Here is an 18,488-nt window from a genome sequence, read left to right as displayed (position 1 = left end):
TAGAGAGCGCGTCCTTGGCTATCTTATCACGCTGCAGCTGGGCCCAAGAGCGTAACCAGTACGCTCCTATGAAAATTACCTGTATCATAGAGTTAGATCTCATTTGATTAAAAACAACATCATTACGGCATCTCCAAATAGCCCAAAACATGGTAGCCACCCCCACCCAAATCAAATTTCTAATCCTTTTATTTTGATTAGTTAGCCAATTACCAAACATGTGGCTGATTGATCTTGGTTGGGTCAGACTAGTAGCAAAAAAGATAATCCTCCATATCATTTTGGTAAGGGGACAGTCTAGGAACAAGTGTTGGATAGTTTCATTCCCATTACAGCAGATGCACTTCTGACTCCCCTTCCAATTTTTCCTAGCGAGGTTGTCTTTGGTTAAGACGACACCCCTTTGCAAGAACCAAAGAAAGATTTTAATTTTTAGAGGAATTTTTATCTTCCAGATCTTCCTATGACGAAAATGTGTTTGTGTATCTATAAGATAGAGATACATAGAGCGGACAGAGAATAACCCAGATTTGGTTAAACTCCATCTGAAGTAATCTGAACCTTCCACCAATTCGACATTTGAGATCCGTGCTACTAAACTAAGCCATTCTGCAAGTTTATTATCCACCAGAGCCCTTCTAAAAGAGATGTTTAGTGGGCTAGTAGTCATCACTTTTGAGACTGTTGCGTGAGGATCCCGCACTATATTATATAAGGATGGATATTTAAATTTCAGAGGCTTATCTCCTACCCATGTGTCGTCCCAAAACCTAGTGTTGGTTCCATCTTTAATATCGAATGAACCATTAGCCAGCACCTCATCTTTGATATGCATGAGTCCTCTCCAGAAATGAGAGTCATTGGGTTTGGCTGCCACCTGAGTTAGGCTCTTGGAGCTTAAGTATTTATTCCGTAAAAGAGATTGTCATATGCCTTCTGAGTTTAGCAGATTAACCAGCCATTTGGCTAGAAGGCATTTATTTTGCAATTGTAAATTTAGGATACCTAATCCTCCTTGGTCCTTAGGACGGCAAAGGATGTCCCATCTGGCAAGACGATATCTATGTTTATCTGAGTAGCCTTGCCAAAAGAACCTTGATCTATAATGATCCAGGTTTTTAATGACCCCCTTAGGGATCTCAAAGAAGGACATCATAAACATAGGTAGGCTGCTTAAGACTGAATTAAGCAGAACTAGTCTACCCCCATATGACAGGTATTTCGCTTTCCAACAAGAGAGTTTCTGTTCGAAACGATCTTCCACCTTTCTCCATTCAGAATTCAGGAGTTGTCTATGGTGCATTGGGATCCCTAGATATATGAAGGGATATTCCCCTGCATTGCATCCAAAGAGACTAGTATAAAAGGATTCCATCTCTTTAGTTGCACCATAGCAGAAGACTTCGCTCTTGTGGAAGTTGATCTTCAGCCCAGATAGCTGTTCAAAAGCGCAAAGCAACAGTTTCAGATTCTATGCTTGTTCTGGGTCGTGATCAATAAAGATAATGGTGTCATCTGCATATTGTAATATGGACAGACCATCATCTATAAGGTGGGGGACGACACCTCTTATCTGACCATCGGCTTTTGCTCTGTTAATAAGTAGAGCTAGCATATCTGCAACGATGTTGAATAAGATTGGTGACATTGGATCTCCCTGTCTGAGTCCACGTTTGGTCTGGAAATAGGGTCCTACATCATCATTGACCTTGATTCCCACACTTCCTCCGGTGACCATAGTTTCAACCCATCGACACCATTTGAGGGAGAAACCTTTCATTCGTAGCGTTTGTTGTAGGAAAGGCCACTTCACTTTGTCGTATGCCTTTTCAAAGTCAATCTTGAAAATGACACCGTCTCTCTTTTTGGTGTGAAGTTCATGGATGGTTTCGTGTAAGATAACGACCCCTTCCATTATGTTCCTACCTGTCATAAAGGCAGTCTGCGTTGGTCTCACCACAGTTTTAGCTACCAAATTAAGCCTATTTGTGCCCACTTTAGTGAATATTTTAAAACTCACGTTAAGAACACAAATTGGCCTGTATTGCTGAATTTTTATGGCATTATTCACTTTTGGGATTAAGGTAATAATACCAAAATTAAGACTGTAGAGATCAAGAGCCTCCCTATGCAGCTCAGCAAATATGGGTAGAAGATCATCCTTGATCACTCCCCAAAACACCTGATAGAATTCTGCAGGAAAACCATCCGGCCCTGGAGCTTTATTATGCTCTATCTGGAAGACTGTAACACCCTAGGTGTTTGCCACCAATTAAGCAATGGGTTTGAGCTCAAACATGGTATATTAAGTAATGATGAAGATGTCAAGGTCAAACCTATGGAAAGGAGCCACCACTTAAACTTGGACCATGCACCATTGCTTGCATGCTGCCCTTTCTTAAAGGTATGTTTGAGTAATGATGGATGTACTCATTTCATGTGTCTCGCATCAATATCCATCTATATTGATCCATGGAAAAGTTTCATGAAGTTTGGAATCAAGAAGTCACATGAAATGACAAGTTATGTCCTTGCTTGGATCGTTTTATAAAGTGAATGGAATTCTAGATTGTTCACCAAACCTTGCAACCTTTCCCAAATGACTCTAGATGAACTCTACAACAAAAGTCATGAAGGGTTCATGTTGAGCAAATACCAAGAAAATGCTCCAATGGGTCAAAAAAGGATAATTTAAGCTTCATCGTGATCCTACTTTGGTCAAAGTAGAACAGTAGGTTCTATACCATTTTTGAGGTTGGACCTTAAATAAAAGTTGTAGTACATATCATGTAGAACAAACTTTGTTTTTGGACCAAGAGCTAGATCAACTTGGAAATAAGTCAAACAGAGGCTCGAAGTTGGAACCTGCTGCTGATTTCAACACTTAGAATTATTCTAAGTCAGTTTCGCTAAGCAACGACGTTGGCATTCCGCGTTCTCCGGAATTCATTAAGCAACTTGAGTTGGTCCAAAAAGAGAAGTTGAAGGTTATACTATGGAGAAGAGCATGCAAAAAGTTGCACTGAGTTTGACCGAGTTTTGACCTCCGAAAGTGAATTTCTGTGACCGTTATCAAGGCGCTGACACTGACAGTTTGTGACCTAATTACCCGCTGTTAAAGAGCTCTAATGACCTTGGTCTCTAAATGAAAAATGAAGAGCAGTTCGTGGGCTTCAAACTTCGTTTTAGGCCCAAAGTCTAATTTGGACCCGAGCTAGCCCAAAACGGCATCCCACCTTGTCCACTTCGCTGCACGCCACGTGCTCGACCGATTGCCGCTGTGGCGCTGTGCATGGCCGCCGCGCGCCCCACCATGCCGACGCGTGCGCCTACCTCCCTGCTGCACCCATGCGCCCTACTTGAGTGAGCATCGAATCCCAGCGCACTCGCCCTCACTCCCTCTGCCCTCCCCCAGCGCTCTCTCGCTCTTGGTGCCATGCTCGTGCGCGCTGAGCACGGCCGAGTCCACCATGGCCGGCTGGCCGAGCTCGCCACGCCGCGTCTCCACCGCCCCGAGCTTCCTCGTGTCCATCCGCGTGAACCACCAGCTCCGCCGCCCTCTCCTTGGCCTCTCGAGTCCCTCCTCGGCCCTTCTTCACCGCCGTGGCGAGCTGCCACCGGAGAACAGCAGCTGCCGCCGCTGCAGCCGCCGCCCGCGCGTGGCCAAGCCGCCGTGGGCCACCTCGGGCCGAGCCGAGGCCTCTGGCGGGTGAGCGTGGACCCACCGGTGCTCCCCCGCCCCTCAGCCGCCGACGGCATGGCCTCCTACGGCCGGAGCAGCGAGCTCCGACGGCCTCCCCTGCTCAAAATCCCGTCAGGGACCTCCTACTAGAATTCGATGAATTTCAGGGTCCTAACTGCGAAGTCAGTGACTCATGTGAATAGTACCGTAAGGACTGGTTTGTAATTATTTTGCAAGAACTTTGGAAATTCATAGTAAATCGTAGAAAATTCGTAAAATAGTAAATGAGGACTTTTTGGAATCCTTGTGAAATTGTCTATGCAGTGGATCTATAATATGGCATGTTTTAGTTTAAATATTTTGCGGTAAAAATAGAATTGTGTAGTAAGGTTGTAATGCTAGTTGAATTTGTTATTTTTCATAACTGTAGATCTAGGGCTCCAAATGAAGTGAAATTTTTGTGGCATGCTACTCATATGATAGTTGATGTGTGGTAAAAATTTCATGAGTATTGGATGAAGTATGAGTGAGTTATTGGTTTATCTTGCTCTCACATGATTTCTTGCTTTAGCAACTTGTCTTTTTCATAGAGGTTGCTATACATATTCAAATGGAGTGAAATTTGTACAGTAGACTAATAAGAGGATATGTGAGCCACTGTAATTTTTGTAGAATTTATTGTATACTTTTGGTATATGTTCATTAAGTCACCTTGTTATCTAAAATAAATTAAGAAATGCATTAAAAGAATTTATTTGGTCATGGACACTAGGTTTTATGGTGTTCTTTAGTCATGTGTGACATATTGGTAAAGTTGGTTTTGCCTAATTATATGTTTGCAACATAAGTTAATATTTATTTTCTTGCAAATGTGGTTTTGGACAGATCTGGGAACCTAGCAAAGTTCTTCATGATAATGTGCTTTGTTGTGAAACTTGTTTATACAAAAGTTGTAGATAATTCATGTATCTAGCTTCTATTAAAATTTGGTGTCATTTGGTCAAGTAGTTTAAGAGTTACAGCTGTTTAAAGTTGGGTTTTAGAAATGGCTGTTTTCTGTCAATTGTGGACCAGTTTCTGTAAATGGATATATTTGACTTAGTTAACTTGAGAATCATGCTAAGATGATTAAAGATGAATTGTAGAAAATTTCATAAGCTTTCCAGAATGTCTTCTTGCAAGTCATTTGGATTTGCGTAACTCCAGTTATAGCTAAATCTTGTAGCTGCTGTTTGCATGTCCCGAAATTGGCATATTCCAATTATAGTGTTTGCTTGTATATTGTTAAGTGTGACTTATGCCTTGAGTGATGACTGAGTTAGAGCACATGAGATCTTGGGAAAACTTGTGTCATGCTTGGTGTTGTTGTCTTCTTTGCCATCTTAGCATGATAGATTGTGTGATGGTTAAGTTAAGCATCGCAAAGTACTTAAGTGTGAGTATAAACTATGCTTGTCCTTGCTTGCTATTTTGTGATGCATCTCATGGTACTATTCTTCATATTCATACACTTGCATATTGCATCTCATCTAGGTGCGCTATATGAACCACGTGAAGAATATAATGTTGGAGCCAAACCCGAAGACGGTGTATGGAGGATCTATCCCGAAGATGGAAGGACTAAGCAAGTGCTAGGATCTGAGATATCACCAGGATGGTGCAAGTTAACTGAACTGACTTGTGTCGGATCCCAGGCAAGCCCCAGAGCATTATAAGTCTCCTAATTTATAAAAGCAATTCTTTCTATATACGAGTTATATATTGTTGCATTAAGTTGTAGGAGTTGATTGAAACCATTGATGCATTTATTACTATCCTTGCCTACCTTATTACCTTTTTACCCTGTTAGGTCAGGATCGAATAACTGCTTAGCCTTGCTTAGACCGGTAGCGATCGGTGATATCCGGTCACCTACATTATAGGTGGTTACTGGAAGAATTTAGCTATGGAAAGAATGATATCCTGGAATTAACCATGTGTGATGGATAATTGGAGACCGGACCGAAAAGGTTGGAGGCAACCAGACAGGGTTCTGGGGTGCTGTTAGTTTCCGTCTGTGTCGATTAAGGACCGACCATTGTTGGGCCTCGAGTCATGTTGAACGCATGCCTTACATTTAGCTGGCCGGATAAAGTACCTTCCGACCGCGAAGCTGGGAGATTTTTCGGGCCGAGTAGATTGCCCGCAACGCACTGTGCCGGAGCAGGTGTGGTAGGACACGGGGGCGGGATGATAAGGCCAAAGTGCAGTCGGTCGGCCCCCGGGTACATGTGGTTCCTGACAAACTCGAGATACCTGGAAAGTTGACTCGGTGATCAATATCTCACTTTAGCGGGTGAGTGAGGTTTGTGTAAGGAACAAATCACCAGCTGGTTAGGAATCGATTCGAATCGCCATCGCTCCTGGATAGTGAGCACTTGACTCGAGTTACTACATCGTAGTAATTATTATGGAACAATGATGGTTATCTGGATGGTATGGGATATGCTAAATCTAAATTGGTAACTGGATGTTATTGGTTAATCAAGTGATTGCTATAGTACAGGTGCTTACCTAGATGGATAGGCCATAATAAAGATGATGCAAAGTACTTAAAATGGTTTCTTCATGATAGCTTATGCTTTTCGCAAACAAGTCAGCTAGCCCACTAAAGAAAGCCTTGCATGATCCTTGGTGTCATTTGTTTTGGTTTCCGACGGGTAAGTCTGGCTGAGTACATTCGAGTACTCAGGGTTTATCCCACCTTATTGCAGGTGATGTTCTCGACCTGTTGATGATGGTGGCTAACCACCGGTGGGCTCGGTGATTCTATACTTACTTCTCATCTATATGCTTTTGTCGGATGATGTCACTTATGCTAGCAATATATTTGGAACTTATATTAATGTAATTATTTGAAAGCTATGTTGTTTTCACTAAGCGGTTTTGAAACCCAAATTTGTACTATTATTTGTTAAACCCTTTGTAACATTATTTCCGCTGCAACCCGATGTATGTGATGTGTATTTGCTTAATCACGCGATCTTGGTTGTGATGTTGATTTACCGAGGTCTTTCGGGACACTCGGCGGACTACCGGGTTTATATGAGTGAAAGTATGGGTGTGTCAACGTGTTGCGGGGACAACCATACTTGATCTTGTATAAATTGGGCGGTTCTGTCACAGCTGGTATCAGAGCGAGATTAAGCATAATACTGTCAGGTACATAGTTTTAAAAGCTAAGTTTTGGTTTTAAAAGGTCTATTTTAACTAAAACTTCAGCTACAAGCAAATTTGTCAAAACTTATTCGCAAAACTATGCTAGCGACATCTTCCTTTATGCCCAGTTAAGGACTATTAGGTGGCTATCTAAGTACTAACTTTGGGGGATGTACTTTATTGAAAATCTTACTTTCGTCGTCCATACGGCGTGCTATTGTATGGATGCCATTCATTTGAATGGTAATGTATGGATCAATTGCCTCTACGCCCAGGTAAGTGTGAGTTGTGAGAGTATGACCGTCCAACTGTCGGTCTAGGGGAGAGTTAGTTGTGGTTACTGGAATATTTACATGTTACACACATGTATATATGAAGGTACTTAATTGTGGGTATATCTGTCGGGTAGCTATGGATATCGAAGTATATACATCTAGGGATGTATATATGGAGAGTATCTTAGTTTACTGTTTTCATTGTGCGCTTATTTATCTCTTGTGGGGATGGGCTGCAATGAATTTGCCTGCAGGTACGCTAACCACGAATACGTAGATTGAATGTAGCTGACGACTAGCTATATATCGAGAGAGTACGTGTTATGCCACCGACATAGAACGTGATTGCCACCTTAGGCTGGCAATTTCGTGAGGACGAATAGGACGAGCATGCATCATGATTGTGCTTGTGCATAAATATGCTTTCCTTCCTTTGTTCTAAGTAACTTGTGATCGATGTATTACACTATCTTCCTTGTGTGGAGTTAAACAAGAATGCCTTGTTCCATGTTGCTTGAATAGGAAGTGCTTGAGAAAAGTGTGTGCTTAGCCTTGCTAGAAATAATTGTGGTTACATGCTTAACCTATAATGTCCTCTAGTTTAGCCAAGTGGTGGGTATGTATGCTTGTTATCTAATTAGTGCCATAGTTATCACCTCTTTTGTCCTCGGTAAGCATACGAGTGTTGAAGAGCGCTATCCTAGAACCACGTCCAAGTTTTGGTAATCACTTGGTGGACACAAGACGTATATGGAAATTTGGCAAGAAGTCCCCTGCTCAGTTGTCTTTGGCAATTAAGCTATGCTCTCTTGCGTTGTGTTTTGATTTTCGGATCCCCTGCTTGTTGACTCCTAACCTTGTGACTACCTTTGTTTGCTATCCCTCCTTCGCATAGTGCTTGCTCCTATGCAACCCAATTTGTGCCATGTGAGATTTCTTGTAGGTTATATGTTCAGTAATGGTGCCACGATTAGCGATCCATGGTGCCGCGACGAAACCGAGAGCCTCCTATGGGCGCGCACACAAGGTTGTGCTACTCGGCACGCGCTGGTATCGAGGTTCCTAGTCATGATCCATTGCAGAACTGCACCGATATGTTATTCTCACTTGAGCTCTTCCTTGGTTATCTCTCCTCATCATGTCCAGAGATCTATATGTCGAACTAGATGCAATAGGACTCCCTTTTTAAGTCATCCAACGGTTAACCTTTGAAGAACAGGTCACTAACAGGAACATAAACAGACTGCAAGAGGTGGTAGATAAGTGACTCTACTCGACGTGACTGTCCCTGTAATGACATCGATCATCTAGTGAGCAACTTATGTCATTTTCATTGGATCAAAAAGGTGCACCACACTTAAGGTTGAACAAGTTATCAGTCGGATAATGAATGGACCAGGAGATTATGTGCTGTAATAGATCACCTGGTATATATGAGATTCCTGTCCAAATTCTCAATCTTTAGGTGCATAAGGATGACGTAGATGAATCGACCTTCTTGGTGTGACCCCTTTTCTGCTGACTTCAATGGCGACCATCTGTAGGCTTCGACCAAAATTTTTATTATCAAGAGTGAAGATTTGGAACCTTTTTAGTGTTGAGGGACAACTGATTTGTTACCAGTAGGAAAGTTAGTCTTCAGATAGGTAACAACTATTTGGTAACTATGAAGGCCAGATCTCACAGAACAATGTTGATCAAGGAAACAACAAACCTGGCCCCGCAATGCAAGTGCTACTTCTTCTCTAAATGTGCTATCCAGTCAATTCCATCTTGGACGATCACGTAGATAGTACAAGACGTGGTATCGGCTAGGTAGGAGCTAGTGAAAGCACGTCCCTGATTTTAGTTAGCATCTTTATGCCCTAAGGTGCTAATTACACATGTGTCCGGACTCTATTGGATGAAGTGCCGAAGGATATATAGGAATGGTTCCTTGTCAATGTAGAAATGCCTTACTTGTGGAATAATGTTTTGTGCCATGAGAAAACAGCCACAAGTCTAATGCTTGTGCATCGTCAAGTTGGTATCTAGATCAACGGCGGAAATTGTTACCAGAGAAGCATGTAGGGAAAACTCTCGCCTCCATCCTTAGCTAGGGAAAGGCTGTTGCTGCTATCCAAAGAGATCGAGAGTATAGAACACACACCACAACGTATGAAGCAAAGAAAGAGAAGAACGAGAAATCTGTCTACATTTTAAGGTACAGAACCGAACATCTTCAAGCCGGCGGTTAGTGACTCAAACGAAGTTGGATTGACCCCAAACTTGGTGATCTCATTCCTTGCTTAGGACCCTCCAATGTCTTAAGTTGGTTTGAGTATTGGTTGAGTAAAACATCGGATTTAAGAGATATCTTGTCGACTCGGTTTGCTGTCATTTCAGAACACAACAGTTTTGGTAGCTGAAATTGTTTGGATGGTCAACGGTGTCCGGTTGAGTTGATTTTTGGTGAGTAGTTAGAAGACCCATGGATCTACCTGCCCGCCAAATTTTGTGCATATTGGAGCAGTAGTTTGTGAGATATGAATAGAAAATAAAAGGGTATAGAATCTGCAATTTCGCGGTGACTGCGATCATCACTTGCATTAGACGGTGGTGTTTGTAATTCATGCCAAGGAATTACAACTTGTAGGTATATTGCTGATTAGACAACCCTCCATACCCTTGAGAAGACTAATTGCACCCCTATGTGCCTTGCTTTTGCCCTCTTAGATCAGCAATGCGTAAGGAGTCAAAGTGTTCTAGAAGTCAAAATTGTGCCCTTGCAATTCGAAAGCAATTGAAAAGGTGTCAGACCGTAGATTTTCAGTTTATGGTTTTTGAGATATTGATTGGCCTAAGAATGGAAGCCTCGAGGTCAAATATAGTTCAAGAAAGCTGGTTTTGCTACGATGCAAGTCAACCCAACTTGCTGTGCAACTGCACCACGAAGGCAAATTGTACTCAACCTGCTTGGTAGTGAACTAGTCCCTAGTTTTGTGAATTACTTGCAACTTGTGTTGTCCTCCAAGCCTCGCTAACATTCTTCTGCGTCAATGGTTCTCCAATGCTGACATGCCTTTGGTACCTTATATGTGTGTTTACCCAAGAGGTTGCATCAGATTCAACCCAGATCACTGTTGCAACTTGGATACGAAGGCTCCATAAGGAATGATCGTCGAGAACGTTGAGCCGACAGAGTCAACTATTACGTTTACCACTCACTCGACAGACTTAGACCATACAATATTGTTATCAGAGAAAGAGAACTGCACACATGGAACCATTGCAACGAGTATCCTTCAGAAGATTATGATCTAGTGCAAAGTCCATATGGTATGTGCTGTATCCACTAGGGAAGTAGATGCTACAAGTATTTAATCTATGTTTGTATCGCTCTTCGTACATCGGGGACGAAGTACGTAGGACATTGCTATCTTGGATTCCTCCCAAAGTAACAATACATCGGGAAGGCCAACGAAGGAAATTCTTCAGACAAAACTTACTACAAAGGACAAGTATCAGAAAGTGTCTTGACCAAATTAGCCTCCCTTATGCTTGAAGCGATGTAGCCTAAATCTGTCGCTGATATTGGAAACTGGTAGCATGTCTCTCTTCCATAAAAGTCTTTCGTCCTGAATCTCGGGACGCGATTCTTTTAAGGGGGGAGGGCTGTAACACCCTAGGTGTTTGCCACCAATTAAGCAATGGGTTTGAGCTCAAACATGGTATATTAAGTAATGATGAAGATGTCAAGGTCAAACCTATGGAAAGGAGCCACCACTTAAACTTGGACCATGCACCATTGCTTGCATGCTGCCCTTTCTTAAAGGTATGTTTGAGTAATGATGGATGTACTCATTTCATGTGTCTCGCATCAATATCCATCTATATTGATCCATGGAAAAGTTTCATGAAGTTTGGAATCAAGAAGTCACATGAAATGACAAGTTATGTCCTTGCTTGGATCGTTTTATAAAGTGAATGGAATTCTAGATTGTTCACCAAACCTTGCAACCTTTCCCAAATGACTCTAGATGAACTCTACAACAAAAGTCATGAAGGGTTCATGTTGAGCAAATACCAAGAAAATGCTCCAATGGGTCAAAAAAGGATAATTTAAGCTTCATCGTGATCCTACTTTGGTCAAAGTAGAACAGTAGGTTCTATACCATTTTTGAGGTTGGACCTTAAATAAAAGTTGTAGTACATATCATGTAGAACAAACTTTGTTTTTGGACCAAGAGCTAGATCAACTTGGAAATAAGTCAAACAGAGGCTCGAAGTTGGAACCTGCTGCTGATTTCAACACTTAGAATTATTCTAAGTCAGTTTCGCTAAGCAACGACGTTGGCATTCCGCGTTCTCCGGAATTCATTAAGCAACTTGAGTTGGTCCAAAAAGAGAAGTTGAAGGTAATACTATGGAGAAGAGCATGCAAAAAGTTGCACTGAGTTTGACCGAGTTTTGACCGCCGAAAGTGAATTTCTGTGACCGTTATCAAGGCGCTGACACTGACAGTTTGTGACCTAATTACCCGCTGTTAAAGAGCTCTAATGACCTTGGTCTCTAAATGAAAAATGAAGAGCAGTTCGTGGGCTTCAAACTTCGTTTTAGGCCCAAAGTCTAATTTGGACCCGAGCTAGCCCAAAACGGCATCCCACCTTGTCCACTTCGCTGCACGCCACGTGCTCGACCGATTGCCGCTGTGGCGCTGTGCATGGCCGCCGCGCGCCCCACCATGCCGACGCGTGCGCCTACCTCCCTGCTGCACCCATGCGCCCTACTTGAGTGAGCATCGAATCCCAGCGCACTCGCCCTCACTCCCTCTGCCCTCCCCCGGCGCTCTCTCGCTCTTGGTGCCATGCTCGTGCACGCTGAGCACGGCCGAGTCCACCATGGCCGGCTGGCCGAGCTCGCCACGCCGCGTCTCCACCGCCCCGAGCTTCCTCGTGTCCATCCGCGTGAACCACCAGCTCCGCCGCCCTCTCCTTGGCCTCTCGAGTCCCTCCTCGGCCCTTCTTCACCGCCGTGGCGAGCTGCCACCGGAGAACAGCAGCTGCCGCCGCTGCAGCCGCCGCCCGCGCGTGGCCAAGCCGCCGTGGGCCACCTCGGGCCGAGCCGAGGCCTCTGGCGGGTGAGCGTGGACCCACCGGTGCTCCCCCGCCCCTCAGCCGCCGACGGCATGGCCTCCTACGGCCGGAGCAGCGAGCTCCGATGGCCTCCCCTGCTCAAAATCCCGTCAGGGACCTCCTACTAGAATTCGATGAATTTCAGGGTCCTAACTGCGAAGTTAGTGACTCATGTGAATAGTACCGTAAGGACTGGTTTGTAATTATTTTGCAAGAACTTTGGAAATTCATAGTAAATCGTAGAAAATTCGTAAAATAGTAAATGAGGACTTTTTGGAATCCTTGTGAAATTGTCTATGCAGTGGATCTATAATATGGCATGTTTTAGTTTAAATATTTTGCGGTAAAAATAGAATTGTGTAGTAAGGTTGTAATGCTAGTTGAATTTGTTATTTTTCATAACTGTAGATCTAGGGCTCCAAATGAAGTGAAATTTTTGTGGCATGCTACTCATATGATAATTGATGTGTGGTAAAAATTTCATGAGTATTGGATTAAGTATGAGTGAGTTATTGGTTTATCTTGCTCTCACATGATTTCTTGCTTTAGCAACTTGTCTTTTTCATAGAGGTTGCTATACATATTCAAATGGAGTGAAATTTGTACAGTAGACTAATAAGAGGATATGTGAGCCACTGTAATTTTTGTAGAATTTATTGTATACTTTTGGTATATGTTCATTAAGTCACCTTGTTATCTAAAATAAATTAAGAAATGCATTAAAAGAATTTATTTGGTCATGGACACTAGGTTTTCTGGTGTTCTTTAGTCATGTGTGACATATTGGTAAAGTTGGTTTTGCCTAATTATATGTTTGCAACATAAGTTAATATTTATTTTCTTGCAAATGTGGTTTTGGACAGATCTGGGAACCTAGCAAAGTTCTTCATGATAATGTGCTTTGTTGTGAAACTTGTTTATACAAAAGTTGTAGATAATTCATGTATCTAGCTTCTATTAAAATTTGGTGTCATTTGGTCAAGTAGTTTAAGAGTTACAGCTGTTTAAAGTTGGGTTTTAGAAATGGCTGTTTTCTGTCAATTGTGGACCAGTTTCTGTAAATGGATATATTTGACTTAGTTAACTTGAGAATCATGCTAAGATGATTAAAGATGAATTGTAGAAAATTTCATAAGCTTTCCAGAATGTCTTCTTGCAAGTCATTTGGATTTGCGTAACTCCAGTTATAGCTAAATCTTGTAGCTGCTGTTTGCATGTCCCGAAATTGGCATATTCCAATTATAGTGTTTGCTTATATATTGTTAAGTGTGACTTATGCCTTGAGTGATGACTGAGTTAGAGCACATGAGATCTTGGGAAAACTTGTGTCATGCTTGGTGTTGTCGTCTTCTTTGCCATCTTAGCATGATAGATTGTGTGATGGTTAAGTTAAGCATCGCAAAGTACTTAAGTGTGAGTATAAACTATGCTTGTCCTTGCTTGCTATTTTGTGATGCATCTCATGGTACTATTCTTCATATTCATACACTTGCATATTGCATCTCATCTAGGTGCGCTAGATGAACCACGTGAAGAATATAATGTTGGAGCCAAACCCGAAGACGGTGTATGGAGGATCTATCCCGAAGATGGAAGGACTAAGCAAGTGCTAGGATCTGAGATATCACCAGGATGGTGCAAGTTAACTGAACTGACTTGTGTCGGATCCCAGGCAAGCCCCGGAGCATTATAAGTCTCCTAATTTATAAAAGCAATTCTTTCTATATACGAGTTATATATTGTTGCATTAAGTTGTAGGAGTTGATTGAAACCGTTGATGCATTTATTACTATCCTTGCCTACCTTATTACCTTTTTACCCTGTTAGGTCAGGATCGAATAACTGCTTAGCCTTGCTTAGACCGGTAGCGATCGGTGATATCCGGTCACCTACATTATAGGTGGTTACTGGAAGAATTTAGCTATGGAAAGAATGATATCCTGGAATTAACCATGTGTGATGGATAATTGGAGACCGGACGGAAAAGGTTGGAGGCAACCAGACAGGGTTCTGGGGTGCTGTTAGTTTCCGTCTGTGTCGATTAAGGACCGACCGTTGTTGGGCCTCGAGTCATGTTGAACGCATGCCTTACATTTAGCTGGCCGGATAAAGTACCTTCCGACCGCGAAGCTGGGAGATTTTTCGGGCCGAGTAGATTGCCCGCAACGCACTGTGCCGGAGCAGGTGTGGTAGGACACGGGGGCGGGATGATAAGGCCAAAGTGCAGTCGGTCGGCCCCCGGGTACATGTGGTTCCTGGCAAACTCGAGATACCTGGAAAGTTGACTCGGTGATCAATATCTCACTTTAGCAGGTGAGTGAGGTTTGTGTAAGGAACAAATCACCAGCTGGTTAGGAATCGATTCGAATCGCCATCGCTCCTGGATAGTGAGCACTTGACTCGAGTTACTACATCGTAGTAATTATTATGGAACAATGATGGTTATCTGGATGGTATGGGATATGCTAAATCTAAATTGGTAACTGGATGTTATTGGTTAATCAAGTGATTGCTATAGTACAGGTGCTTACCTAGATGGATAGGCCATAATAAAGATGATGCAAAGTACTTAAAATGGTTTCTTCATGATAGCTTATGCTTTTCGCAAACAAGTCAGCTAGCCCACTAAAGAAAGCCTTGCATGATCCTTGGTGTCATTTGTTTTGGTTTCCGACGGGTAAGTCTGGCTGAGTACATTCGAGTACTCAGGGTTTATCCCACCTTATTGCAGGTGATGTTCTCGACCTGTTGATGATGGTGGCTAACCACCGGTGGGCTCGGTGATTCTATACTTACTTCTCATCTATATGCTTTTGTCGGATGATGTCACTTATGCTAGCAATATATTTGGAACTTATATTAATGTAATTATTTGAAAGCTATGTTGTTTTCACTAAGCGGTTTTGAAACCCAAATTTGTACTATTATTTGTTAAACCCTTTGTAACATTATTTCCGCTGCAACCCGATGTATGTGATGTGTATTTGCTTAATCACGCGATCTTGGTTGTGATGTTGATTTACCGAGGTCTTTCGGGACACTCGGCGGACTACCGGGTTTATATGAGTGAAAGTATGGGTGTGTCAACGTGTTGCGGGGACAACCATACTTGATCTTGTATAAATTGGGCGGTTCTGTCACAAAGACCGCCTCCCTCACTTCAGATTCAGTGAACGGGCTGATGAGGATGTCGTTTTCCTCCGGTGATACCTATGGAATATCCAGGTTTTGTTCTTCCCTAAGGGAGATATCGAAATTCTCCGACTGGCCAAAGAGTTCTTTATAATAAGTCGTAATATGACTTTTGAGATGATCATCACCGATCACAACACCTTGATCATTTTCAAGTTTATAGATATGTTGCTTGCGATGTTTCCCGTTGGCAACTAGATGAAAGAACCGAGTGTTAGCATCCCCTTCCAAGAGGGTTTTAACTTTGGCTCTCTCATACCATTTTAGTTCCTCCTCTCTCAGAAGGTTAACTAAACGTTCTTTTAGATAATGCTTCAGATTAATCTCTTGATCAGATAAGGGAGAGATCTCAGCTTTCTTATCAAGATTCTCTAAAAGAGCTAGCAGAGTCTTTTTTTCTTTTCGATATGACCCTGCAGTGTGTTTCGCCCAGCCCCTTAGATATTGTCGGAGTCTGCGGATCTTGAACTGCCAACGTTCAAGGGGGGTTGACCCAGAGCATGGAGATTGCCAGATATTTGCAACCATATCATAAAATCCATCTCGTATCAACCATCCCCTCTCAAATTTGAAAGGACGATTGTGGGTCTGGTGGGTTGAAGCACCCGTGTTAAGAAATAGGGGAGTATGGTCAGAGATATTCCTATCCCTAGGTTCTACTGTTGTCAATGGGAACATGATTTCCCATTCCATGCTAATGAGAACTCTATCTAACTTCTCAAAGGTTGGATTATCCCCTGGCCCCGCCCATGTGTATTGACGGCCTGCCATTGTAATCTCCTTAAGACCTAGAGATTCAATAATAGCATTAAAAAGATTTGGCCATTTAGGGTCAAAGTCCCCAGAACTTTTATCTTCTGGGCCTCTCATTATGTTGAAATCTCCTCCTAACATATATGGAAGGGTTTCTTTGGAGCACGTGTTGGCGAGTTCTACTAAGAAAGCACTCTTATTCTGTAGTTGTGCTGGTCCATATACCGTATATAGCACAAATTTGAAGTCATTTGATTTGACTCTTAGGGTGAATTTTACATAAAAATCTCCCTCAGCAATGGCTCCAATGTCAAAAACATTCAAGTCCACACCTAGAAGGATGCCCCCAGACCTACCGTGGGGTGCCATGGTGTGCCAAAGAAAATCATGTCTCCCACAAAGATTTTTGAGAACATGATCCGGGAACGAGTCCCGTCCTGTTTCGGATAGAGCAATAAAATTAATTTGCTCTTCCTTCACTAATTCTGCCAAAAACCTGTGCTTAGCCAAGTCTCCAAGACCTCTGCTATTCCAGAAAACACCCTTCATTTTATAATAATTTTTGAGGGGGTCTTTGGCTTTTTGGGAAGTTTGCCATTAAATGTATTCTTGGCATTATTATATTTTTTCTTCCGTCGGAGTGGAGAGAGATCTATGATTTGATCATTCTCCTCCTCCAGCAAATTCTCATTTAGATTTCCACAGGCGTGGCTGAGAATTGCATCAATTTGGTCATCCCGCTCATCATCACTATCAAGATTGGAGAGTTTAGATTTAGCAGAACCTTTCTTTGTATTAGCACATAAAACTAACCTGTCTACCTCTAAGTTTTTGATTGTAACTACATCTGAGGTACCTAGGTTGATGCCTACCCTACCAAGGTTTGAAAGGACTTTGGAATCTGGAAAGCTAGTGAAAGAGTTACCTGGGAATTCAAGGTTCTTCTTAGCTGCCAGCCGTTCAGCCTTGTGTAGTGTATGGACGTCCGCCGTTGCCGCATTCCTGGAGCTTCGATGCGGCGCTTTGATGGGCGCTACCGTAACTGCAGGTGCCATCTCTCCCACTGCCAGGGTAGTAGTGTCCACGGATATGGTCACCTCCTCTGTATAGGTCGCAGTCGGCGTCACAGGTGGTGCGGCTTGCTCTTCAGTTGATGACGAGATGAGGTTGCCAACCGCATGCATCTCCACTGCCCCGGCCAAGGGCGTCGGTGAGGCCGGTGCGGCCTGTGGCAGGGATCCAGCATCCTCAGATCCCGCTGGGAGGAGATCTGTGCCAGCTTGGGGGGTAGGTGCCGGTGATGGACCCCCCGAGCCAGGTAGTGCCACTGCGTCAACCTCAAGGTCTCCCACTGTAGGCAAGGGAGACACGTGCGGGCTACCTGGGCGGCACAGGGCCTCGCCACCTATGATGTCGTCGTGGTCCTCAGCAATGGCCGGCGCGTGGGAGTGGCTGAGGGTGGCATCATTGCCCTCGCCATCACCCTGCGCGGCCACTGGTAGCTCCGGAGGTGGTGTGGTAGTGTAGGGGAGGAGGCATATGGGTTCGGTTGATGAAGCACCCCCCCACGCCCACCCCCCCAACAGCCTCGTCCGTCGCGGTGGTAGAGAGCTCCGTGGCCAGTGGATCCACCGTCGGGCTAGGATAGCCCGGCAGTGAGGTACCCAAGGTCGGTGCGGCCACGCCGCACTCCAGCGCGAGAAGGGGGGCAGTAGGCGATGTAGAGCCCCCCAACTCAGCATGATTAGTCGACGTCGTCGGCGATGACAAAAAAACAGAAGAAGGGTTGATTTTGTTAGGTGAATCAACAAGCTTATTATAATCAGCCAATTCTTTAGCTGTCAGAGGAGAATAAGTCTTCCTCATATCACCGTCTTCTGACTCTAGCATGACTCTGATACTGATCTCATTAATGAGCTGCGTGCATGTTAGATCCAGGGCCTCTTCTACCAAAGCAGCTTGCTTCTGAGGGGGCAAATTCTGTGGAGGTGCTGAAGATTTGTCAGAAGCTTTTGTATTATTCTGGGGGTGTTGGGGATTATGAGCTTCCGTATCTTCCATCTCACGGTCGCTCCCTTCCGGCTCCTTATCACTATCTCCCAACAGATCATCATCCGTCGGATCAACTGGATCAATCTGTACAGCTTCATCGGCCTTAAAATACAGGCGGTAAATGCCAGTGCCAGCACACACATCAGCAAACTTCGGGATCTTTTTAACATCATAAACAGCCACTCAGATACGAACCTGACCAGTCGCCCGAAGGTGTATCAT

General features: G+C 43.5%; 1 protein-coding gene across 1 annotated transcript; it reads right to left on the bottom strand.

The window, feature by feature from the left end:
* On the bottom strand, positions 1-18,488 carry LOC136526626 (uncharacterized). The gene is made up of 4 exons (XM_066519234.1): positions 18,462-18,488; positions 18,086-18,368; positions 17,140-17,853; positions 1-79 (listed from the first exon to the last, which is right to left on the bottom strand). The coding sequence occupies exons 1-4, from the start codon at positions 18,486-18,488 to the stop codon at positions 27-29; spliced, it is 1,077 nt and encodes a 358-aa protein (XP_066375331.1). The 3' UTR covers positions 1-26.

Source organism: Miscanthus floridulus, chromosome 19 (genome assembly GCF_019320115.1).
Source record: "Miscanthus floridulus cultivar M001 chromosome 19, ASM1932011v1, whole genome shotgun sequence".
Taxonomy (NCBI): Eukaryota; Viridiplantae; Streptophyta; class Magnoliopsida; order Poales; family Poaceae; genus Miscanthus; species Miscanthus floridulus.
Note: the sequence above shows the minus strand (reverse complement) of the source record. Positions and strands in the feature narration are given on the sequence as shown.